The sequence below is a fragment of the Sinohyriopsis cumingii genome, unplaced genomic scaffold (genome assembly GCF_028554795.1).
Source record: "Sinohyriopsis cumingii isolate HCF-2022 unplaced genomic scaffold, ASM2855479v2 utg001993l, whole genome shotgun sequence".
Classification (NCBI taxonomy): domain Eukaryota; kingdom Metazoa; phylum Mollusca; class Bivalvia; order Unionida; family Unionidae; genus Sinohyriopsis; species Sinohyriopsis cumingii.
In genome coordinates this window covers 707,809-735,721 of record NW_028316098.1, presented here as the reverse complement: position 1 = coordinate 735,721, position 27,913 = coordinate 707,809, and the positions used below count along the sequence as shown (strand labels likewise).

At 35.1% G+C, this 27,913-nt stretch overlaps 1 protein-coding gene across 1 annotated transcript in view; it reads left to right on the top strand.

Annotated features, from left to right (window-relative positions):
• The first annotated feature begins 4,132 nt into the window (after nucleotides 1-4,132).
• LOC149771295 (gonadotropin-releasing hormone receptor-like) overlaps nucleotides 4,133-27,913 on the top strand; it is a 138,180-nt gene continuing 114,399 nt past the window's right edge. Inside the window, exon 1 of the mRNA XM_089948661.1 lies at nucleotides 4,133-4,606. Within this exon, the coding sequence (XP_089804787.1) occupies nucleotides 4,133-4,606 (474 nt within the window). The remainder of the gene's footprint in view (nucleotides 4,607-27,913) is intronic.

The window sequence follows — 27,913 nt, the reverse complement described above, 5'->3', positions numbered from 1 at the left end:
GTTATTACAAAACAGCTTAAACCACTTTCCAACAGAATTGCCAAGATTAAAATATGTAAAGCTTTCTTCACGAAGCTCCATTTGAGTCGAAGGCTTTTTCGAAGTCTACTAACAATAATAAACCATAGCTGATCAATGACATCATACACTAGCTAGTGTTGTCTCCAATGAATCTACCTTTCAAAAATCATTTTAGTATCAATGATTATTGATGAAGAACGTGTTTAATTCTAGCTGCAATAGCTCCAGAAGCTATCTTATTGTCGATATGTAGGAAGGATATAGGTCTCCAATTTTTTAAAAATATATTCCGTCTGTGTTTTCTTTTGGTAGACATGTGATGACTCCTTGAGTCTGAAGACCTGGACCTTACTATCATAATATATTGATTTGCATAGAAATCCCCCAGTAGCCTTCCAAAAGGATATATAGACCTCTGCTGTAAATCCATATGAGCCGGAACGTTTCCCATTTTCCATTCGTTTTTGAGACATGTATTCATTACTTGAAAGAAGACCCTCGTATGATTCTCTTTTCTCTTGACTAAGTTTAATATTGTGTTTAAAAAGGTCTATTGTAAGTTTCTTGAATATCATTATCATCACGCTGAGCAATTCTACTTTTGTACAATTCCCAGCCGAACTGCTTTTTGGGGCTTCAAAGATATATATTTGGTCTGATACATTTGTCACGTCATCTGAAATGATTTCTTTTATTGTTTTATTGACATAACTTCTCTTTTCAAGATTTAAAAATTAGTTCGTGCTTTTTTCTCCAACTCATAGCATCAAGCTTTGGATCTTACTATAACATATTCTATTTATTTTGTCCTAGATTCCTCTAGTTCTACTTTCTATTTTTCAACATTTTCCAGAGCTTCCCCATCTATGTAATCCGACAATACCCTGTGAAGTTCTATTTTTTTCAATTAGTCATGTTTGTCTTTTGCTTTCGAAATATAATAGTGTATAGTTTGAAATCTTATTTTCATTTTCCAAATTCCAAAGAACATTTGACCATTAGAGGAAAGAGAAACATGAAGAGATTCGTCTTTATTTCTCCTTATGTAATATTCATTTACTGTGTCAACTATACCTGTTTTGACCAAGTCAATATATTCATTATTTCTCAACAGGTGAGTATTAAATTTCCAATATACATTTCCACTTGGACACTTTGAAAAGGCCACACTAGAAAAAGAGCTGAATGATCTGTATATTACCCTGGTAAGACAAGTGCATCAGCTGTATGCATATAAATATCATCAGATACAAGAACGTAATTTAATGTACTGTCTCAGAGCTGATTTCTGCCTCATGGTTTACATTTCTGAGTATTGATTGCATTTCCCAAGAGATGGATTTAATTCCAGTAAGTTTTTCAGGCCTTGGATTGCCACTGATGGCTGTTGATGTTTGTCATGTAAGATATTATACATATCAAACCCTAGTCTTGAACAGTATTCCAATCTCCACACATTGTAATTGATGCGTTCTCACATACTGACATTTCTACATTTAAATGTCTAAAAACGCATGGGTTATCATCGTTTTTCCCATACAAAATTAGGAGTGTTATTTTACATTAATTGTAATATTTAAAATAATAAATATCCCCTAACTTTCACATCTTTCTCTATGGATCAACATTCAAAAATATTTCTAAGGAATATTGAGACCCCAGCACTATTACTAGTACAGTGGCTAAATATACATTTGTATCCCCATTTTTTCCAATATTTTTCAACGTTTGTTCTTTTTACTTTGAGTCTCTTACATGCATACAATAGATACATTTAAGTCTACCCATTGGCAAATGTCCCATCGTTTAAATGCTGAACCTTGCGGGCCTGTAACATTTATAGATAACAATTTTATTATTCATACAACGGTAGACATGTACATATATTTGTGCAGGAATATGTAAAGCAAGAGTCACCTTGAATTTATCATACGCATGGCACTCACATTCACACAAAATACAAGCATCCATCATAAAGAAATCCATGGTGTTAACATACATACTATAGATCTGACATTTAAATATTAATACAGTGGGCAATGGACAACAAGTGAAGCGAATACACCTGAAATCATTTGCATGTGCTTCCAACATATCTTTCCGGAGCTAAATCAATTTTGGCACCAATAAGCACCGCCAATATAAATTAAAAGTGGAAGAATAAATGTTGCGTTATTTTCGTTTGCTAGATCAATCAATGAAGTCATTATAGATTGCAAATATTCCAAGTTTAACGTTGAGTATTCGTATAGCAATACATGACTGTCTATGCGCAGCAAAAAAAGCAAGAACTTTCACTCTTTTCTTTTAATGCTACTGTCTAAACGTATTCCATGCTTTGCAATCACTTACAACATCTTAAGTTGAAAGTGTATGGACATATCGTACGTAGATTGCCCTTTCTAGGCCTCCTCGTGACATTGACAACTGTTAGGATTAATACTCTTTTACGACATCGAAAGTGATAGCATTTACAAATTCATTGTCAGAAGTATCTCAAGTTGCATTCAGACAGAGTAGCTCATCTTGGTATACAATGGCCTTTTCTTATCGGTATGATGTATTCCAACAAGTGTCGACGTTGAGACTCATTACGACACAATACACGTTTAGAAGCTAAGTACTCAAATTTAAGTGCAAGATGAATTCCACTTTCCTTAATGAAGCTATTCGTCCCACTGGTAGAGGCGTCTTGTCGCCCTAGATTCATGTTAAGTACAGTAGTTTGTTTTAACTGTCGTCACCCGATGCAAGTTGCAGGTTCGTTGCCTATGTTAGTTGATATCTCATTGCGGCACTGATTATTGTGACATTACGGTTGAAGCAAAAGAGACAGAAGTAATGTTATTACATCATTTACTCAATCAATAAAAACTGAAGACCATTGACATGGCTTGCCTGGTATAAATATATCATTTTCTGAGTACAAACCATGCAGTATTCATTCACACTATATGTAATACCCATCAATGAGACTATGTTTATGTAACCATACAGATTATGTAAGAATATACATATCACTTTCTCGCAGACGGAATGTAACAATAAAGAATCTTCTAAACTTTGTTTCTTTATATGGATGACCGTAACAATTTAATTCAGCAACATTTAGACCCCTTGAGTAATTTTTAAAAAAAAGAGAGAAAAAGAAATCCTGGTGCTCGGTTGAAATATGTAGACACTGATTTTCTGAGACGCATCTTACCATTCACTCTCCATTGTTTGCCGAAACAGATTATCACTTGAATTAGATATGCTAGTGATTATGTTAGGCAATGTTAGACGGTAACAATGGAATTACAACTAAATGATATCGGATGGATAGGTATGATACATCAACAAATGAAGATAAGACAGGAAAACTTTGGCATGAAAAGAAAAGACATGATATTTATGTTTCTGTAAACGTGGATCTGTTGCAAGTAGACATTGATGTTCGTCAAAAGCTACGTATGTAAATAAATTGTTGGTTAGGTTAAATATATGTACTTGAATAGGTTGCAATGTAGGTTAAAGGAGTATTGATTTACATAAGGGTATAAGATGCATCTTCATGGATACTGGTTAAATATTGCAAGGGGAAATTTCAGTATTAAGATATAATTAGTGGTGAATACACAAACCGAAACGTCCACGAATGTGGAATAAATGTATTTAGATTGATCATAACTGGACCACCCAGACACAGCTTCCTAAGTTAAACAATTGTGAGCACAATAAGCAAAGTAAATAAAACAATATTTCAGTCAGATTGGTTATTTCGCAGACAGATGTGGTGGACAGATGTAATTTTTGACACCTATTGTATTTCATTACAATATATACTTATAAACAAGATAAACATAATAGCACCAGTCTGTTTATCACTTCTGCAGCATGAATGAAATATTTTGTAAAGAATAATTAAATTTTAACTAGATCAAAGTTGGGTCATATTTGAAAACGATACCGATGGATTGTTTTTCAAAGTTTCTTTATCTTTTATTATACAGATTTATTGACTGAAGACGGCTCTTACAACTCATGTACGATCTTAGGTATCAAAATCTTCGTGAGGTGGCAGAATTCCATTACAACTCGTATGTACCCTTATAATTTTATGCAAACAACCATGAACGTAACAAACAACAACCTTAATGATAACATAACTAGTCCATTACCCCTTCCCACGTTCGATGAAGTTGCGCTCGTGAAGACGCTTATCTATGGAGCAATGTTCTTTATCTCACTTTTTGGAAACATCGCAACGCTGATTCAGATGTATAGGATGCGACGCAGGAAGTCAACCATAAATACTTTAATTGTTAACCTGGCCACGGCCGACTTGATTGTGTCGTTCTTCTGCACAGGAACAGAGGCAGTGTGGAATGCAACCGTCCAATGGTATGCAGGAGAAGTTATGTGTAAATCAGTCAGATTCTTACAAGGTTTTGGATTGAATCTTTCCACGTGCATTACTGTTGTTATAAGCTTAGACCGATGCTTTGTGATAATCGATCCAATGAGCAGAAATAAAGCACCACAACGAGTGAAAATTATGATTGCTGCATCTTGGGCTTGGTGCTCAGTATTCAGCATTCCACAGGTAAGATTTACATTTTCCCCTTATATCCTTCGTCATCTTTACGACGCCCTTTATGTGTCTGCTTCATCGTTATTTTCCTATTATTGCTTGGTACTGTCCTGTGCTTTTGTTTATATTGATACATTCTGGTGTAATTTTCCCTTTCATAGTTCCTTTAAAGACCATGCTAGTATGATAGCTTGCTGGAAACAGTACCATCCATTGATTTTATTTCCAGATTGGGTGTTGCTGTTAGAAATGAATTAATCCAATGGTTCACAATTAGGCATATTAATGTCAAGGTCAAATGTCAGCTTTTTTTGTCATATGCCCGGAAGAAAAGACATGAAGTATATTAACATGACCTTCCTAATCAAGACATGAAAGATATTATCATGACCTTCCTAATCAAGACATGAAAGATATTAGCATGACCTTCCTAATCAAGACATGAAAAATATTAGCATGACTTTCCTTATCAAGACATAAAAGACATTAGCATGACCTTCCTAATCAAGACATGAAAGGATCAAGACATGAAAGATATTAGCATGACCTTCATAATCAAGACATGAAAGATATTAGCATGACCTTCCTAATAAAGATATGAAAAATATTACCATGACCTTCCTGATCAAGACATGAAATATATTAGCATGATCTTCCTAATCAAGGCATTAAAGATATTAGCAGGACCTTCCTAATCAATACATGAAAGATAATAGCATGACCTTCCTAATAAAAATATGAAATATATTAGCATGACCTTCATAATCAAGACATGAAATATATTAGCATGACCTTCCTGATCAAGACATGAAAAATATTAGCATGACCTTCCTAATCAAGACATTAAAGACATTAGCAGGACCTTCCTAATCAATACATGAAAGATAATAGCATGACCTTCCTAATCAAAATATGAAAGACATTAGCATGAACTTCCTAATCGAAACATGAAAGATATTAGCATGACCTTCCTAATCAAGACATGAAAAATATTAGCATGACCTTCCTCATCAAGACACGAAATATATTAGCATGACCTTCCTAATCAAGACATAAAAGATATTAGCATGACCTTCCTCATCAAGATGTTGTTGTTGTTGTTGTTGTTGGGTTTAACGCCATTTTTCAGCACGCGATTGGCTATACATGGCGGCCAGTATTAATGGTGGAGGAAGAACCCGGGAAAACCCGGGAAAGAACCACCGACCCACGAGAAGCTACTGGCAAGCTTTCTCACATACCCACATTAGCCGAATCCGAGACTCGAACCCACGCAGACAGCGGTGAGATGGCAGTGATCCGTAACGAAGAACGCTTTAGACCACTCGGCCACTCGGGGCCCCCCTAATCAAGAAGTGAAAGGATCAAGACATGAAAGATATTAGCATGACCTTCCTAATCAAGACATGAAAGATATTAGAATGACCTTCCTAATAAAGACATGAAATATATTAGCATGACCTTCATAATCAAGACATGAAAGATATTAACATGAACTTCCTAATCAAGACATAAAAGACATTAGCATGACCTTCCTAATCAAGACATGAAATATATTAGCATGACCTTAATAATCAATGCAGCTATCAAACCTCTGGCTCTATTCTTCCTCGTTCTACGGAGCCAAATATCTGGAAAGTTGTGAATTCGATACAAGAAAGGGCACTTTTCAGAATAATTTTTAAGTAAAAGAAGGATGCTTTGATTTTGGATTTTCTTTGACAATCCAAGTATATAATCTGTAATATATAAACCCCATAGCCGACGAACTGATGTGAATTTGAATTTTTATATTACACTGACAGTGATGAAAACAATTTGAAACGAAGCTCTGTTTAGCTGCTATCCAGATCGTGGAAAAGGAAACGTTTACCTAGTTATTAAGTTTATCGCATTTCAGGAATTCATCGTGTTTTGTATTCATATGTTTCACATTAAGAACACGCATTTATTCCCTAACTTGAGTTTTATTGCATTGGCCAAACAGATCTGACGTATTTTAATATACATGAATTGCCAGTTTATACATATTCTTAATGTTTCGATACCATGTCTGGATGACAAGAGTTCCACCTATGCAGTACATTCAAGAATTACTGATTCATAACTGCGAAAGTACGGTGCATTTGTCCTGTTACGTTTGACTTAGAAAAAAATGTACTTGGACAGCGGACTAGGTACGGATTAGTGTTATTTCAATGGCGAAAATCACAAGGACTTGCATCTCATAAAAATCATATAAACTGTTTCTTGAGCTAGTTCGAATGAATGTGTGCAAAAAATAATTATATTATTTGCAAGTAAATTTATTTATTTTTGCAAATGAGAAAATATTTTCATACAATTTTTAAGTAATAAAAACAAAATGATCAAAATGTGTGGCTACAATTTCCACGCCGGTTTTGGCTTGAAACCATTGTTGCGTGCATGAAATCATTACTATGAATACATTTGAATGCCTAATGATACAAAAAAAGATATTCAACATTGAGTTTCTCCTCTTTGCTATGGTACAATTAGGCTCCTTATATATATTATTTTATTTTTCTACATATATTATTAAATATGTTGCATTAGCGATACTTTTTGATGCAGTAAGGGTCTGTTCCTTAGGTGAGACACTAGCATGAGTACAGCTTGTAAAATATATGCACAATGAAGGTTGCGCTCTCTGCAAATAGTTGCATTAAACTGAAATGATTAGAGTTCTAGTACATGTGACCTTTCTGGAACTGAGCGAACTGTACCTGCTTTTTGTATCATTCTAAGCAAACGCCAAGATGCTAAGCTCGGCAAATGTGTTCTTTTCTGCTTGGACTTAAATGTTGCTTTTTACTGAATGCGAAACTCTTGTCATCACTGCCTATCAAATGTCAAGAAAGAATCAGAGAAAAAAATATCAATGATCTAAGGGAATAAAGAATCAGAGAAAAAATATCAATGCTCTTCTAAGGGAATAAAGAATCAGAGAAAAAATATCGATGATCTTCTAAGGGAATAAAAATTGTAGTAGTAACTGAATATTCTTTCGAAATAAAGTTCTTCATGAATCAGATCTGTACCATATACTGTATAAATTACATTTATTTAAATTACCTGTACATTTCAATGTTGCAATCTACTCTATTCATGTTTATATAGTACACACCAAATTAGAACAAAGGAAGAATTAGATTATGTCTTTCAGATGATATGTAAAATATGGTTTCTTTAAGTCCAATGTCATCGAAATAAGTATTTATAGCAGCTTTTGTAAGTATTAAGTATTAAAACAACGTACAAATACACACTTCAGAATGGTATGGAATTGCTGTTAGGCAATAGTAAGGAATACTTTGTAATATAGTATGCTGTAATATAATGAAGAAATAATATATATATATATATATATATATATATATATATATATATATATATATATATATATATATATATATATATATATATATATATATAATTTGTCCTTACATTGCTTTGAATGGTTTCACGCAAGCATTATTTCCTAAATCTATTATTCCAGACCACGTGATTATATAGTCATATATCTCATTCTTTTCAGTGACATTGACATTTAAAAGGATATTTTCTTCAATTCTACCTTTTAACTTGAACCACCCACCCTACACAGGTGTTAAATATTCCTTTCGAGGATTTCACCACGATGATGCTGATTTGGTCTTTATACCCATACCTAAATCTAAATACGAAAGCAAAGCACAACTGGAAACTAAACACAGATTTTCCATCTCCAATTGTATCGGCTTTGCACGATTAAAGTACTTTCACGTTTTTTGTAACGCTGTGACAAATTTTAATCTGTAAAGAGATCGGGTGCGGAAGTCGTGTGTTAGATCCCCGGCTGAGTCATACCAAAGACTCATAAAAATGATACTAACAGCTGCCTCTCTTGGCGCTCAGCATTAGGAGGTTAGTGTTAGGACTGGTCGGCCTGGTGTCAGGATAATGCGACTGGGTGGGACATCATGCTACATGTCTGCTGCATGATGCCCCAGTGCTAGACATCACCATAAACTGCCACACTGCAGACATTGTAGCGATATGACTGAAAAATTGTTTAAGCTACGTTAAAAATCCGAATCACACACACTGTAATGCGATAATGTGAACATCACAGCTATTGGCGTTGAATTGATCAGTAGAAGATAAAAACAGACTCATCAGTACCTAGGAGAATTCTATGAGTTGTGGAAATGTTCCAGTAAAAGAAGATATCGTTTTAACTATTAAAACATAGTTTATGTCATTTAAACTTATTATCACCCACCGTATATTCCTATATTATTATATATTTTCTTGTGAAAGTAAATGACCTCTAAAAGTCATTTGCTTTCGTTCTAATCTGTTACCTTCGTTATTCTACCTTATGCTATCTACATCTACAAATTTATTAAATAAAATGTGTTTAAACTAACCCAAAAGAAAATATATTGCTTGCAGAAGATTCCTCCACAAAGAGCATGCAGCTTAAAAAGATAAAAAAAATCTAACGTTTGTTGAATGATTTAAAAGATGGGTGAATCTTGATACGTGAATGGACTCTCGTGACAGAAGAAATTAAATGAATACATTCACGTACTGAGGGCACGAGTTTAAAACAACCATACAGAACTGAATGATGTCATGACATTGCTAATTATACCTATTATTACTCTTTAGATGCAACAGTTAAAGGAGCAAATGTATATTAGAATTCCATGTCGACGTGGTTGATTGATTGATTAGTTGGATTATAGTGGTGTGCGCACGTTGTGCATGTACCACTGTTAATGGCCGCACAGCGACCTGATAATTGATCCTAGTGGAAGGAAAAAGAGCGTCATCCCCCAGGCGTTTGTGTGTACAAGGTACACTGGTAAATTATAGCCTTCAGCCGCGGGTCCTTCTGGTTCTCATCGCGGTCTGATTGGAGGGCTGTTTCATGAGTGGGAATGGACCCACGCACTCATGATACTAAAATTAATTTTCTGTTTACCAATCACTGTGGTGTCGACCAATGCAGTTGTAACGTCAGTCGCGATTGGTTGGTGACAATGACGTCACACTGGGACACCAATTTTAGGCGGGTGGAAATCGTTCCACATCTCCGCCCTTTGTACGAATGTCCGGACGTGGGAAGTGGAGGGGAGTTCTGGTATCAGACAATCCGCACGTACTTAGCCAAATTATGTGAGGTTGTTTGTAAATGGACCCTGACAACCAATACTGTGTGTGCCACCTGTGCAATTGAGTCAAATTCAAATGAGTCTGATAACTTTCCTAACTCCTAACAATTGAAATAGTACTAGTACATAGTGTACGTAGTGAGATGCCCTAACAATTTTGCTTTTCTAATTGCCTAAGCGACAAATAAAAGTTTAGTCAGTGTTAGGTAATTTGGTTTAAATTTTGATGCAGGCAACCGAAACGATCAAGTCAATTTTGTGTGGTTTTATCGAATTGGGAAACCAAGCCAATCTGGTCCCCTTAGATAAATGGCAATTTGTAGCCCTTAGAAGGGCTGTTATTTCTCCCCAGGCAGGAAGGTGCCTCGGCTAACTTCCTCGCATATTGCTTCCGCTGTCCATGTTTCCCTTCGCTTTCTGGCTTGAAAACCTTCGAATCCATGGAACCCGCTTAAAACATCTGCTGCTTCTATCAGTGTGTTCACGGGATGTTGGGTGTAGGCAACGTTGAACCTTTTCTTGAGGATGTGACTTCCTGTGTGCCACTGCTGCGACGTGGGTTTTCTGTCCTTAAATGACCTCCAGGCTATAAATATAGTTGCTCTCATAAAATCGTGCGCTAACCTGATGTCAGCTGGAGCCATTTGAAGTCCCAGTGCATTTAGTCGCCTTATGTTTGGGTCGCTTTCATCCTGTGTTGTTGCTACCTCTGCTTCTTGTACGGTGACTTTGAAGGTTTTGTCCGGTGGTGGGTCTAATGGGACCTGTGGTGATAGCAGGACTTCTTTGATATCAGCTAGAATTTCTTCTGGTAGCACCTGTTGCATTCTAGAAACTGCAACAGTAGTGCTTGTTCTAGGAGGGGCCCTGCTCTTCACTGGCGGAGGTGATTGTGGTGGTGGTGGTGGAGGTTTAGAGATAATGTTGGCAAATGTTTCTTTACCATTTTTGGTTTTTTGTGGGGGGGTTGGGGGGGTTGCGGGGCTGGAGCGTGGACCGCCTTCTCCTGGTCAGCCTTAGATTTAGTCCTATCCCTTGTTGCTGGTAGTGAAAGTCTATCCGGCTGCTGTGGTTTATTCACTTCAGTGAGTATAGTGGGTTGGGTGCTAGCTGGCTGGGCGTGCATATATGTATTACGCTCCCTCTGCTCCTGCGTTCTTCCACGGCGACCCGATAATTGTTCCTGGGAGAAGGAATGAGAGCCTCATCCCCCAGGCGTCTATGTGCACACGGTGCACTGATAATTTTAGCCTTCAGCCGCGGGACCTTTTTTGGACCTTTTGCGGTTTGACTGGAGGGCTGATCCATGAGAGGGAATGGACCCACGCACTCATGATACTACTAAAATATGTATGTTTACCTGTTTGGATGAGTGGGAATTTACCTGCACTCACTCAGTTTTATGTTAATATATCGGAAATATATTTTTGGTGTCCGAACGTGGCAAGGGAGGAAAAGCGCAGGGAGGCTATCATCTGCCGTCCTTGGCGGTGTCCACTGGATCCAGGTTGATGATTGTGTCGAATTTTGAATTTAGATAATTATTGTTGCCAGAGATGGAAAGGATAATATCCTGTGCTGTTTTTTTTTATTATTAATAATTAGGAGATATATATAATGTGGTTAAGAGAGTGTGAATAAGAGAATTTTCTTTAATTATTTTTCTATTTTTGTAATTTTTTTTATTTTTTTTTTTTATTTATTATTATCTTTTATTTATTTATTTATTTATTTTCTTCTTCCTCAATTTGAATTTTATTTTTCATGGGTTTTTTACTAGATTGTTTTGAGTGGGCGATTTCAATGAACCCACGTGAAGTGGAGTGCTCTTCAATGAACCCATGTGAAGAGGAGTGTCCGTGTGATGCGAACGGCTTTGTCGGTCTGTGAACCCATGTGACCTAGTTTCATCAATCGACGTGGTTTCTTCAATTATCGTCACGTTATATGACGTTAGTTTGCAATAAAGGCAATATTTTTGACATTTTCGAAATAAATAACGAGAAGATCGCGTACAAAAAGCAGTTATTTGTTAAAAAGTGAAGATTCGATATATTGTTATAACTTTTTAAAAGCATAATCTCTGAAATAAATGGAGTAATTAACTAACTGTTTTATCGGTTTCATATCAAGGTTAACGAGTGTAACAAACGTTCAAGTTAGGCCCTCTACTTGCTTTGTATTGCCTGTGAAAAATAGTATTAAACGCAGTACACTTCCTCAGAAGAAACGTCAGAAATCTTAACTGCCGCGACACACTAATACTAGATTTCCTAGCTTAAACGTGATTATTATGGCTTGGATTTCATTTATTACTCTCCTTTATTAGCATGTTGTCCTAACAACGACTGTAACATTCGGCCGGTATTGCAGGCAATTCATCAACCAACGGAACAAATATCACATTACTTTTCGAGACAACGTCTTAAGTCGAAGCAATGGTCAAGATATATCTACAGATGGACACTTAGTTCCTCAATATGTAACTAATTGCCAATAAAATGAGTGTGTTGAGTAGTCATTTACAGGTAGGCATCTTCTCTTCCACGTTGAAGCAATACATATATATATATATATATATATATATATATATATATATATATATATATATATATATATATATATATATATATATATATATATATATATCAAATAATCTATATAACAAAATAGCGTGAGGGATTCAGAGGAGTGCATTTAACAGATACGATAAAACGTAAGAACATTCAATCCTAGACGTCTATTGGACCATATGTGATCTCATCGTTAAGTTTACATGAAGCGTTTGTTTACATAATTTAACATTTGAAAATACGAGAGAAATGTTCTTGAACTGATGGTAAAGACTGTTCTGAAAAAGAGGCTCAACATTTCGTAATTTTTTTTAAATCGGATTTAGATTGTATGGAAAATCTGCAAATTTATCAAGTGCGACCTACTGTAAGCTACAACAATTTTGTAGCATAAAATTGTAAAATCATCCCATTTAACATTATCATGCATTCAAGCAAACATTGTGGGGATCCATAGATAAGCGCTTTCTTTCCTTTTTGATGTATATGTGTAATATATAATTATAAATTCATGTACTTACCCTTCATTTATATATATAAATCCAGTGAGTTTGTGTATATAAGTAAATGTTAAAATTCGCTTGTCTTTTGTAAGTGATATCTCGTACTCCTCGAGTACTTTAATAGTCATTGTAAAGGCACTGGTAAGGCATTATTGACCAATTGTTCTCTGAAGGTGACCTTTGGATAACGTGTGCATTTTGTAGCTCAAGTTGCGATATTAGTATTTTCTTATTAGATTCGCTATGACCTTGACCTTTGACACGAAAACCCAAAGGTCATTGGTTTCCTTTTTACCCGAACTGAAAGTCATCCACAAAAGTTTGTCCAGTAACTTGCTCTAGAGAAGGAAAACGAATACACAAAATTATTTGTTTTAGTCCCAATGACCTTGAATTTCACCTTTTGACACCAAAGCTCAGTAGACTCTTTCTGTACCATAATTTAAAGCCCTCCACAAACATTGGTCAAAGTAGCTGGTCCATACCTAAGGTTATTAAACATGAAACGTTTTTTCTTCTTTCATTCACACTGATCTCGTACTTTCTACCAAAAACTCAATAAGCGTTTTTAGTTCAGAGCGTAAGCCACCCACAACTTTGGCGAAGGCAAATACAGAAGAGCTGAAATTTTTGTGTATAAGCCATTTGTATATTTCAGTTCTAGCGGTCTTGGACTTGGCCATGTAATCCCAAAATCGATAGGCTTCTTCCTCACCCCAAGTGTAAAATATTTGCAGAGATTGGCAGATATAGATGGTGCAAAATCTGAGTCATTGTGCGAGAAGGAAAGAAAGAACAGATGAACGGACGAATAAAACCATGGCATGAAACGGTACTCCTTATGGCAGGCGTATAAAGTACCTTTGAACATCAACATCTCAGCGTGTCTGTCATATTTCAGTAGTTTCTTCCAAGTGATCAAAATATAGTTGTCACCTTTTGAATTGATTTTACATACACTGACTAGTACACATTGGTATTTTACATACACTGACCAGTACACATTGGTATTTTACATATCACCACATTAAAGAACACCAACGTAAAATTTTAGCATTCACTATTTTGTTATATCGACATGCTAAGTACATTATAGACATATTACTTAGATGTAAAACTGGATTTGTTTTTCTTTTTTTTGGTGTACAAATAGTTTTATCGTCTTGTTGTAGGTATTGTTGTTTTTCTATATTCTGATAAAACGTTTATGCTGTAGCTTTGCTTGAAGAATAATTACAATCTTTATTGGTGTTACTTGCCTCGGTTGTCGAACCTTGATGATTAATTATGTAAATACCTTGTTTGGTATTTTGGATACCTCATTTAATTGATCTCCGAATGTGCATTTATTGGTTACAAAATGACAGAATTTTTGGATATCAATTTTGGTCGTATAAACAGTAAATGGAGTTGAATAGACTAGCATTAAAGTCAATATTTTCTTATTTTCTAAAAAAGAACGATAACCTAACAACAACACCAACACTTAGGGCAGAACGAAAAACAGTCGTAGAATGCAAAGGCGCAGGTAATTTCCAAATCATTATACCATAAGTATTTGAATCGAATGGAATGCAATTTCCTAGTGATTTGATTTCTTCTCTGACATCAAATAATGATTAAGTGTCTTACTTTCATTTGTAAATCCGATCATTTCCGGTTGTCAATATACACATTTTACACATCATTTCATGCAATTATTAAATTTTATCGTTATTCATAACAGTTACTTTAGGCAAGTTAAATTCCAGGCCAATCCAATGTCAGTTTAGTATGAATATTGTCACGGGTCTATGCTTATAAAATAAGTAAAATAAAAGAGTGAAAGACAACAAGCTTTGTTACATTTGACAAACAATTAATTTTACTAAAATGCAAACGTGAAAATGGCATAAAAGAAATTCCGGTATTGTGACGTCAATCCAAAATTAATGCAAGAATTATAGCCACAAGTCCTAATAATTTCAAGTCCTCTACAGAATTCAGTAAAAGTCTCAAAGAAATCCAAAAACTGAAGTAGAAGATGTGTCTGTGGTAACTATTAAAGTGTTGATGTGTCCAAAGTATTTAGTTGAATCACAGTAATGTAATTCCAGGTTTTAATTCAGTATAATTTCTAGTGAATGCCTTTATCCAAGAATTTTATCAGAGCACTAATGTATTTCCAGAGAAAATAGTCACTTGAATTCAATAATTTGAACTATAAATATTCCAGCCAAAATAACTTTCCTCCTTCCATGTAAGCGTCTCGATTCGGTAGAATTGAAGTACTCGAGCAATACAAATATTGTAACAAATCCGTTAAATATTAGAAAACTGACATTAATAGTGGTTGTGATTTTTAGAACCATATCTATCACAGAAAGAATTTTTTTTCTTCTTCAAAGCAATATATGATTTTAGCTTTCACCAGCTGTTCTCTATTAACCCGCATTAATTGTTAAAAAGATATCTACTAAATCTGAGTCTAATCAATCATGTATTATATCGTATAATGTATTTCTGTTTTTTGAAGAACCTATAATAAACTTGATGTTGTCAAAACAATTCATCGAAAAATTGCTGTCCAACCAGTTTAACGTATTTGTTGTTTATTTCTTGTTTGCATCTACCAACATAAAAGTATAAAGCCAGACAATAAGAATTATTTTGTTTTATATATACCTCTGATAATAACTAGTGTCAACGTTTGTCCTGCAAACTTGTAGATTTATTGACAATTCTCGTTCTGTATCACGCATATCACGATCTGGAATTGCGATGAAATATATCACATCGTCCCCGATAAAATCGATATCCTCGATAAACACAACGGTGTCTTAAAAACTTAAATAGACAGTTTTGCGTGAGAAGTCTGGGTTTTTGTGACTTCAATGGTATTGACTAAAGTCAACAGTCTATTTTCTAATCAATTTCTAGATTTGAAAATGTATCATCTAATTTAGCAGCAATCCAGACTAATGCTTTTGGCAAACTTCTTCGGTGTGCTGTCGGTGCTGCATGTTTCAAGCATTATCCTGCCCTAAATAGAACTATGGCAGACATGTTGCATTTATCATAAGGCTTTAGATGTCATGTGTAAGACCTCGTGTTATTTATGAAACAGCACTATATTCATACTTTGCTCAAAACGCGCATGCTAGAATAGCAGTTAAACATAATTTAATTTATACAAATTCAGTTTTAACAGGTCTTATAAACTCAGTCTTAACAGGTCTTATGTAAATAACAGAATTCTTCTGAAATGAGGAGTCAAAAGATTTTCACGATGTAAGTAAATTTGTTCCATTATGAAAATGAAACCTACACATAGTTATCTTCCCGGTAAGGCACTATACACATGTCATGGTTCATCAGAAGCAGACGATTTAAACTTAACAATGAACAACTAAGAATATTCTTATCTTATAAGCTGTCTTTGGTTTGAAGCCAGGTTATTCGGGCTATTACGTGAATATAAAACACACTAGTTGTTGGGCTTTGACTGACCTATCAGTCTCAACGCCTTTAATGCAACTCTACCAATCTTGCTTCTGGACACATTCTTCCACTCTTAGACAGTGGCCTGTGGCCAACTTGTTAGATAGAGCAACTGTATCTGCTGTACAAATTCACATTGCCTAATTATAACCTCAAGGGTACTTAATTGGTTTGCCTTATTGTATTCAATGCCACCGTTCCTTCAGATTTTATGTCTGCGAGAAATGTTTCGTTTTCTTTGAGAGAAAAAAACATGTCCATTGAACAGCCCTTATGTAAAACTGCTAAACACCGCATATGTTGGGATATGTCGAGATCTTATTTTAAGTTTGCATAATCGAACCTTAACAAACCTAGCGTAAATGAGATGAATTTTCTTAAATTGCAAAGTATATTTTAATTTTGCAGGGAATTAATTCGTTTACGGTATATAAAGGAATAGTTAAAGGAGCAAGTTCTATTTACCATTAATATTTTGTCGTTTCAGAATCATGATGTTTACTAAGCTATCAAATACTATGACACATTTACCCCATTCCAAGATGATTTGGACCTGAACCACAATTATCGCGGCATTTATATGAATTAATAAATTTAGCAGTAGGTTTAAACATTTCAGTAAACAATGACCTTTACCAAGAATATTGCATTTCTCTACAGAAAGGTTTGGTTGATTTTACATTTCTCTTTTTTAACCTTTATCAACAAATGTATCTGCTATTATATATTAATTTTTACAGCATTGTTTACAGTGTTCTAATTGTTTTGACAGCATTGTTTACAGCGTTCTAATTGTTTCTGGAATGTATCACCTCAGTCTACTAGGTACGGTATGTGTCCATATGATGACTACCGATATATAGGGTACAAGCAGGCTATATGTGGTTATATGTGGTACAAGCAGGTTATATATGGTTATATGTGGTACAATCAGGTTATATATGGTTATATGTGGTACAATCGATCTATATGTGGTTATATGTGGTACAATCAGGTTATATGTGGTTATATGTGGTACAATCAAATATATGTGGTTATATGTGGTACAATCAGGCTATATGTGGCTATATGTGGTACAATGAGGTTATATATGGTTATATGTGGTACAATCAGGTTATATGTGGTTATATGTGGTACAATCAATCTATATGTGGTTATATGTGGTACAATCAGGCTATATGTTTTTATATGTGGTACAATCAGGTTATATATGGTTATATGTGGTGCAATCAGGTTATATGTGGTTATATGTGGTACAATCAATCTATATATGGTTAAATGTGGTACAATCAGGCTATATGTGGTTATATGTGGTACAATCAGGTTATATATGCTACAATCAGGTTATAAGTGGTTATATGTGGTACAATCAATCGATATGTGGTGATATGTGGTACAATCATGCTATATGTGGTTATATGGACGAACTACTGTTTCCTCTCTTATGAAAGCATGTGAAGACTGACGGTGATTCACAAAGGTTTATCATTTGTTACTGAAGTCTTTCAATCGGTCTTGTTATGCTAAAATGTCGCAAGTGAGAATCTTGTATTCGTTTCATGAAATAGTATTTTTATTATAGGTCAAAACAGTTATTGTTTTAAAAATATCAAAATAGTGTAACCATACTATAAATTTTCTAAGACTCCAAACCCTGTTGATCTAATACTTGTAGAATACATTTTATTCAAGAAACACTTTAGTTTTATGTCTAAACATATTTTATTGTAACAATAGGATACAATGTGATAGGGCACAAGATCTAGCAACTTAAATTAGCCCTCTCTGTAAATTAGCCATCCGACAGTTAACAAGGATGAAAAAAGATAAAATAAAGAAAGATTTGTATTTGAGAGGTGAATAACGTTTTTATGTGACCTTTGTGAACATGCAGTATATGAAAATAGACTTTTTATTTTCTGCATATTTTTAAAAATTAAATAATTTTGCGTTTTGCATCAAATAATTAAATCATCTATGAGCAACTGTGTAGATAAAGATTCGCATGGTGTACAATTTGATCTTGTACCAATTGCTTAGGTCAGCTCCACATTTGCCTGCGTTTAGTGCTTGATAAATATGCTCGTACAAACGCGAGTCCTGACTATGTAAATAAATGTACTTCATGGGGCAACAGCATAAGCGTCAAGCTGCGTGCCACCGAAAATGAATGCCGTAAGACCGTGAGACGGTAACTTTCATCTGATTTGACAAAACATAAGCATATTTATCAAGCTGCCAAAATAAATGTTACAAATATAGTTCATGCAGCAGAATCCACCAAATTCAGTAAAACAATTCACTGAAAATATCTAACTGTAAACAGTTACTCTCTATCCGGGGCAAATTATTGGCGATGAAACCTCTCTACATTCAGCCACAGCCACGCAGACATAATACCAGATCAGTTAGCTAATTTTGGTTCGTGAAAAGTGAACACTATCAGATATCCTCTTGACATAATAAAGCAGCATGACCAATCTTCAACTTACAGCTAAAATACAGAATTTCAACAACTGCCATTAACGATATTTCAGCCCAATATCTAAGAATTTTCTACGAATAGTCAGAAATAAGGGATACCCAAGTCAGTTCAATTTGATTAGATTTCACATCACTATCATTTGAGTGTTGTTATGCTGTAGTAGCTGTTCTGAATGATGTCATAAATTCTTGTGTTTCTACTGGTGCTTTCCCATCACTGTTTACAACTGTTATTTCAAAGCCCGTTTTGAAAAAGCCAATCATTGACCACAACGACATGATAAGTTATCGCCCTGTCTCCACCTTCTCATTCACGTCAATTACCAACTCCCTTAAATTTACATAATATTCTCAGGAAATTCCTGTCGGCTTATCGCTCGTGGTACAGCACTAAAAGTACTGTTCTCAAAGTTATCAATGACGTTCTCTCTGCTTCAGATGAGAACGATTTCAGTTTGCACACTCCATGACTTGTCCGCAGCCTTTAATACAAGTGATCATGATATCTTGCTTCAGTGTCATCCAGATGTTTCTGGTATTCACAGTTCTACTTCATTCTGGTTCAAGTCATACCTTACTAAAAGAAAACAAATTGTTTCAGTAACTGGTAAACATTCCAGGGTAGATCATCTTTGTTTCGGTGTACCACAGGGTTCTGTTCCAGGCCAAATTCTGTTTTTTCTTTACATACAGCCTCGATTAAGTGTTATAAATCGCCATCCTTTGTTCCATCAGTTCTATGCTGGCGACACTCAACTGAACAAATCCAGCTGCCACATGAAGTGTCTTCCACCATCAAAAGCAGAGAGAAGTGTTAATTCACGGATGGTGAATAATAAGCTACAAATGAACGACAATAAAACGGAAGCCATACGTGTTGCTTCACAACGAATGCTCAGCCCAACAAATGTCAAGAATCAATCTCAGAGAATTTTTTTTATTACAATTAGTCAATCACTTAACAATCGTGGTGTTACATTTGATAATCTCTCTCTCTCTCTCTCTCTCTCTCTCTCTCTCTCTCTCTCTCTCTCTCTCTCACACACACACACACACACACACACACACACTGCGTGCACCAGCATCTCCTGCACTCTTGAGCAGCACACCTGGAGCTGAGACGTATTGGCACTATTCGCATGTTTCTCACAGCTGATGGCACAGAAACCCCTGTATGTACATTAGTACTCTCCAGTACAGGTCGTCCTTCTAGTCTGCCACTGTCTTCTTTAAAGGAACAACGCACTCCATCTAGGATCATTCCTAGCGCACAAAGAACTTTGCATACCACTCCACTTCTTCACAAACTCTACTGGATACCTCTATGTAGTAGAATCAAACACAGTATTTCTTCTCTCTGTGACATTTCGTTTACTGCTCTGGTCCAAAATGCCTACCTGATCTCACCTATGTGTACCTTCCTGCTAGAAACTTACAATCGCTATACGAGACTTGGTCATTTCAAGTTTTAAGCCATTTTCTTAAAGTGAAGAAAGTATTTATCTACCTTTATTTCTTGAAAAAGGGGTACTAACGTAATATTTCTTGTAACATCAAAACCTGAACTTGTGTGTTAAGTTGGAAGAGTACTTCTAACGTTCTTAATACCTATTCATTTCCCTATCCTCTCAGGGCATCGTATTTCTCCCTGACGTTTGCCATTTCTTCATTTCTTCTCTCCGAATTGTATATTCTTTTCTCTCTCTCTCTCTCTCTCTCTCTCTATCTCTCTCTCTCTCTCTCTCTCTCTCTCTCTTGGAGGGTGCCAAGTGAATGGAAGATTCAACTTGCTTTTCCGACTACATTTAATAAATAAAGCTTTGAAAAGGTTTTCAGTTTGCAAACGTCTTCTAATCTAGAAAACAGTATTTATGTTCTGGCATATAAACCTGTCCAAAGTATTTATGTAGATATTTTTATATGTTTGGCAGAGTCTGAAGAGGCCTGATAAAAATGATTATAATACACATAGGTTTCCAGCTCTCTTCTCCTTTCTGTACTACTAAAGTCAATTTCAAATCGTATATAAACAATGCGCTACAATTCCTAAAATCATCCTTCGTGCAGGTGATGGTATATGCACAGGTGGTGCAGTCTGATGGTATATGCACACTTGATAGTCTGATAGTATGTGTACACTTGATACAGTCTGAGGGTATATGTTCACATGATGCAGTGTGAGGGTATATGTACACATGATGCAGTGTGAGGGTATATGTACACATGATGCAGTCTGAGGGTATATGTACACTTGATACAGTCTGATAGGATATGTGTACACTTGATGCAGTCTGACGGTATATGTACACTTGATGCAGTCACCTCTAAGCACAGTTTGACCTACATTCGTAAACGTAATAGCTGACCACTATGTTTGTCCCACCCATCCTCCTAAAATAATTATGCGGGCACCCCTGGTAGTCTTAAATGTCCTAACGTATCAGCAGTCTTTTGAATCAATTCACAGTAATAGGAAATTAATGATTCGATCCAAAAAGTATTAATGAGCACCTTGTAATTACAGTGAGTAATTTATATAAATAAAATCACGAAAATAAAACTGAGCACAGCAAAAAGACTGATTAGACTTCGGATGTTAAGGAAGAAAACACTAAATTTGAAGTAAACAAGATTAATATAAAAAGCTAAGACACAATAATAGACTGATGATGTAGGCCATTTCCTTTAATTTTTAGGAATGACTGTATTCAGATGAGAATTAATTACTTGGTCGCCATGTGAGTGTGTCTGCTACCCTCGAGTGCTTATACTACCGACTTTGATCCATCACTTTTGGGTGCTGTGTGCTTAATCGTGATGGTATATGGAATGTTGCGTGCAGGCAAGGCGATCGATGCCGTTTACCCTCTAACATGGGTTCGAATCTCCGTAGAGAACGAATGAAAAATTATCTAACCTGCATGATAGTCTTATTTGTATTAAATATTGATTCTGACTAGTATTATCAAGTGTTCTCTTCAGGAATCCAGGGATAACAGCTTCCGTTTGATATCGATTGCACATATAATTCTCTTTCCTTAAAGGTCACCTGTCACCTATATTGTACAAACGTGTGATATTATTATAGTTATAAACAAAACGCATTGGTTATGTATGCACACCATAAAAAATGTTTAATTAGACTTAAAACTCCGCTTTATAAAATGAAAAAATTATTCGGCAATCTCCGTAAACAATCGGTAGTTTCCGCGTGCCAAAACCGGATATGACGTACATTTATCCCTTCTATTCAACCTAGCCATTCAAGTGCTTAATTTCCCCATGTAAATGTCTATGTGATATAGCATACGATCGTGCTTTTGTACAGAAAATATGATGCACTGTGTTGCATTCGGATGTAGCCAAAACAGTGATGATGGAAAAAAGCGTTCTTTCTTTTTCCGAAAAACCATGTTTACCGGAAAAAAGTGTATTTGATCTGTGGGAACGAATAGGGGAGAGATGGGAAAGTTGTATCATTTATGCCGGATTATAGTGAATTTGGCCCAAAGACAATTCGGCCCAACTCGAAATACAATTGGGGCAAACTTAATAATAGTTTGTACGTTCTTTTTCTCCAACAGAAAAGTAGATGCTATGTAAGATAGGTTTTAGGGGGAACAAAATAAATTTAAACAAGCTATTTTGATTTTCTTTGAAAGAAACTAAACATACTTCATAACGTACATATTTATGAGATAAAACACAAACTGACATATATTGCTTGTTCTAATTAAAATATTTACATACATTTTTATCCTAACAAATATATGCATCTGCACAACGACATTCTCAGTTTAAGTCTTCCGGTGAAATTATCAATAATCATTTATAAAACAAAAATAAGTAACAGATAATATTCTACAAATTACGTATAAATTTTGCTAAGGGTAGTGTACATGAGACATTATAACAAATATACTTAATTTTAGGCTTCACGTTGTAACACAGCTGCATACAATACATACTAGATTACACATGAGAGAGAGAGAGAGAGAGAGAGAGAGAGAGAGAGAGAGAGAATAATGTTGAGCATTTTGTCAGTATTTAGTTGCTGCAAAATGAAGCTCTTACCAGTTAATTTTATTGTTTGTTTTTATTTTTCAAGTTGTCTTAGTGTTTGCGCGATTAAATTGAAAGCTTGTCATTACTGGTCAATATCATCAATCATATTTACTCCATTATTCCATACAAATTAGAAAGGAAATAAGTTTGTGTTTAATGTGTGCCCCTCCCCCTCCCCCGCCCCACTCACGGTACAAAATAAATTGATAAACATACACTTGTTTGAAAATAAAATGAAAGAAATTAAACTTGCACTGTTATCATTTATTCCTTCTTTTTTCATCATGCGAAAATTATTTTAAAAAATATGTATATCTAGGAACTTCATATATGTAGCGGATGCCGGCTTGCGTATACATCCTTAGTGTATCGCTTATGTCAAATAACAAAATCGCAAATGACACGAACGTATTGTTTGAAGGCACCTGCCATTTACGCATCATAAGTTACTTATTGCAAACTGACCCAGATTGTATTGTATCCAGGTTAAATAAATGTCGGTATCTCGCAAATAAAAAATAATTATTTTAAAATACATTCAGTGTGAGTGCAAATGATAATCTTTTTGCTAGCATGTGTTACAAAATTATTATTAAAGGAAGTTATTATTGTGTATAATATTTGCCCTGCAAACATCAATTATGATTACGTGTGGCAAACAAATAGGAGCCGGGGTGATAACCATAACTAGCAGGGAGCAATGAACTCATTGTTTAAACTTACCGACAGGATATCAAATACAGAGGTTATTTTATTACAATGCAAATCAACCCGGAATCTTGACTTGAGAATCTTTTTAGTGTGCCAATTTTTTCTTCTGAAGTTGGCCGACAAAAGGAAGTCGAGTTTGGTTCCTTTGGATTCTTTAATTGTGCCGATTTATTTCATCTTTTTTTATATACAGTCTGCTGACGCAGGGAAGCCAGCATTGACTCCTTTACCTGTATTAACGGGAATTTTGAAAATAAATTGAAACAAGGGAACAGTTTTGAAAGCGACAAAATCTAGTGCTTCGTGCACGCATACCGATATAAGGCTGAAAAGTAAATTAGTTTTCATTAGTTTCATCTAAATATTCCCTATCCATAGTTTATAGTGTTTTATTTTTCGACAACAAGAAGCATGTACTTCGTCTTGTAGGGATAAATGTACGTCATTTCCGGTTGCGTCCTCTATAGGTGGGAAATCGTAACTAAGGGGAAGTAACAGCGTTGTATACTTCTATTTCGAGTAATTAAATTATTATTTCTTCTTTACACTTGATAATTTTTTTGTTCTTTTTGTGCAAGTATAACTATTTTTAATCATGTAACGCAAATCTGATATAAATAGAAAAATGTTGGAGTATGGCCGGTGACCTTTAAGACACAAACAAATCTCTATATTAGATTCGAGGACATTTATACTAAACGTACAGGATGTATAGTCTTTTTAAATTCCTAGTTCATTCGTACAAAATGTCTTTATTTTATACTACATTGCCTCTGAAAACTTTGTCAAGTAATTCTGTTCATATTTCCTTGTTTGTCTTCCTAGCAGATTACTGTGCTCATGAGAGTTTAATTGTTACGGGTCACTTCATGTTTAAATGTAACTGATAAGCTGCTACCGTGGGAATTTTACTTACACTGCCTTTAATAACTTCTCTTTTTACTATCACTATCAACATTTGCCTGTCATTTTTCGAGTCTATTGCCGACCTGGAATCGGAAGAAAAGGTTACGCCTATCTGAATATAGCCAATTTACCAAACAGTGGCTCGTTATAACTAAAACTGAAGGTATCAGTCAATTCCGATTCAAAACAATATTTGACTATGTCTAGTTACTGTTCCAAATCAAATTACAGAATATCTGGAATTTCTGCTTCCGGAAATCGTCCCTGAATATCCAAGGATTGGAATGTTTAGTAGCGAAATTGACAGATCTCATCGAGGTAGATGAATATGGATAAACTAACCAAGTCAACGAACACTGTGACATCACAGGAATTTCCATGCTTTCTGATAATGCTGTCTGTCTTAAATGCTTGCTTGATTTGGATGTACAGTAGCTCTTTGAATTATACTTTGTTAAAACAATCTTTAAATTTTAGTTGTTATAGAAATGCACGTGATTGATTAAAAAAGTTTTTGGAACCTTTGTACGTGCCGTTATTGAAAGGTAAATCATATGCGCCAGTATGAAAAAAAAATAGTTATTTCTCTCGAAAGGATCTCCATCAAAATGAAAACTATGAGATAAACATAATCTCAAATGGGCAATGATTTAATATTAAAGTTATGAACTCGTTGAATAATGTCCAGTTTTTTATCAGGCCAAAATTTGAAAAAGCTGAACATCATTCAACAAGTTTCCTAAATTCAGTATTAAATCAAGGCTCGCAAAATCTGGACATTATACAAAGAGTTCATAAATTAAATATTAAATTATTATAAATTAAATATTAAATTATTATAAATTAAATATTAAATTATTACCGATTTGTGATTCTTTTTATACCCAATGCACTAAACCTGCTTTTTGATGTTTTGCGGTTAATTGTTAAGCATTTATGACGTCACATTTTGATTGACTACACACGTGTATACTAGATGTCATCAGTCTTGATACATTATAAGGTCTGTCAAGTTTTATGGAAAGGGGGGTGGTGGTTGAGAGGGAACGAAAAGAAGATTTCAAATATGAAATAGGCTAATACGGAAATATATCTCTGAATAATGCAACATGAGGGCAGATATACTTCTAAAGAGGTACAGAAAATAGTTCCAAAGGTGATATCGCCACTGGAAGGTTTTACAATTTTCCCATTCATTTGCCTTAGATATTAGAGAATAAAAATTAGACATGGACAGACAAAAAAGCATTTATACACACACATATTTTCTATATTTTGATCTGTATACAAAGATGAAGGTCCTTAGAAGCTGAACAGACTTAAACCAGTCATACTAAAGTGATATTTATTTTACATTTAACCGTCACATAGTTGTCACAATCTATCTTCATAACAAATATGCTCGTGTCTTCCTATATTTTCTTCTTAGATGTAAATACATTGCTATTAGCAGTATTAGCTTCTTAAATATATATCACCGAAAGCGTCAAAATATTAATAAATTGTAAAATTACCTTTTCTGCACTTATAAAAAATTCATCTATCCATATCATTTTTATCATTCTTCAATTGAAATATCTTCACATCTGTGTTTAAATATATATTATAATAATCTCCCATTGCCAAATTGTTGGTCTTAACCATTTTTATTTATAATCTGGTGTTTGAATAATACATGCAAAGAATTAAGGAATATTTTCTTGGGTAATTATTGTCGGAAGTATTTGAGTACGGGTCATAAGTTGATGCCTGACTCAAAGTTTGGTAAGGTAATATTAGGAGGTTAATATGGTTTCATTTAGACCATATTTCCCACGAGTCTCAAACGCATCCGGCACGATTCATGACGCGTAAATTCTACATCGGTCCACCCCGAACTAGATCCAATCAGTAGGACCTTGGTGGATTCTACCAAAAGCGCAGTTGATGTTGTTTTTGGTTTAACGCCATTATTCACCACACGAGAGTCTATACATGGCAGCCAGTATATTTAGTGAAAGAAGAACCCGAGAAAATCTTTGTAAGATCCACCAACCCAGGGAAAGCTACTGGCAAGCCTTTCACATGCCCACATTGGCTAATCCCGAGACTCAAACCCGATCGAACAGAGGTGAAATAGATTAGATCTGCAAAGGAGAATGCTAAAGAACTCTCGGCCATCAAGGCGCCTCCCAGTGAAGATGTATTGGTTTGGTAATTTCGATTTGATATTGTTTCTAATGTTACCCGCGTGGTTATTGATTAATTTTAGGAAGTCGGTGGTTTCGCCCACATAGTGGATTTCACCAAGTTTGCGTCGTTGCAGAAATAATACACTGGGCTCGATTTCCGATTTATAGTAATGCTAATTCCTGTGGCCGAATTTTGGAATGAGTTGGTCTCTGAAACATATTTACAGTTTTGGCGGCACTGACTCGTAATTATACGTACCTGCATATAGCGTTTGAAACTTGCCAAAGAATCCTGCAAGCACACAGAACCAATAACCAACTGGTCCTCCACTGCATCATACAAGAAGAAAAAAGTAGTCAATGACGTAATTTTAATTTCGGGCAGACATGAATGTCAGTCCCTGCTAAAGGTTTTTATATAATGAAACATGGATCATAAAGCGAAACAGAAAAAAAGATATTTATATCATATGTCAATTTTATTAAACTTTATTAAATTCAGCATAATGTGGCATCTATTTACTGAACTGTCTGAATTTGAGTCTGTGTAAGAATCAAGATCCTCATCCATTGACTTTCATCAATGACAGTATCGGAACCAGTCTCGGCCACTAAAGATGAGTACGTGGTATCCAGCTTACTTTAGATCAGAGGAAAGATGAGTTCCAGCAGTGGATTGCTGAAAAGAATCAAATGCTTTCACATCAGCAGAATGCGGCTGAACATAGATCCCGAATGACGTCATCAGCCGCCATATTTGTGGTCAGCGGGCAGATTTACCGTTGACTTTATATGGTGCTTAGAAGCTGAAATATATTCATTGAATCTCTAGACACTTTTACGAAAATTACATATATAAACAGAACGCAAATCAAGCTTTCTCTTAGTATCTAACGTTTCTGATTTATAAGTTGATTCTGCTTCAGTGTGCCTTGTAGAATATGGTAAATTTTGTTGATCGCATTTAGGAGAAACTGCCAGGTTGCCCATCGTCCAGATATAATGGGCAGAATATCGTCTGCTAGTGACTTTATCGTGAAGCGTCTATAGTTCGTTTAGATTAGGATTGTAAATGATATCCGTGTCTGTTGCTGATTAATTTTCACTTCAGCGTCATGAAAAATAGTAGATAAATTTACCTAATGAAAACATCGTCTGCATCTTCTAGCTTTCTTTACACTAATTTATATTTTTACTTATGACCCGTTTGTGGCATAATTTGTCTAATGAATAGACCACGTTT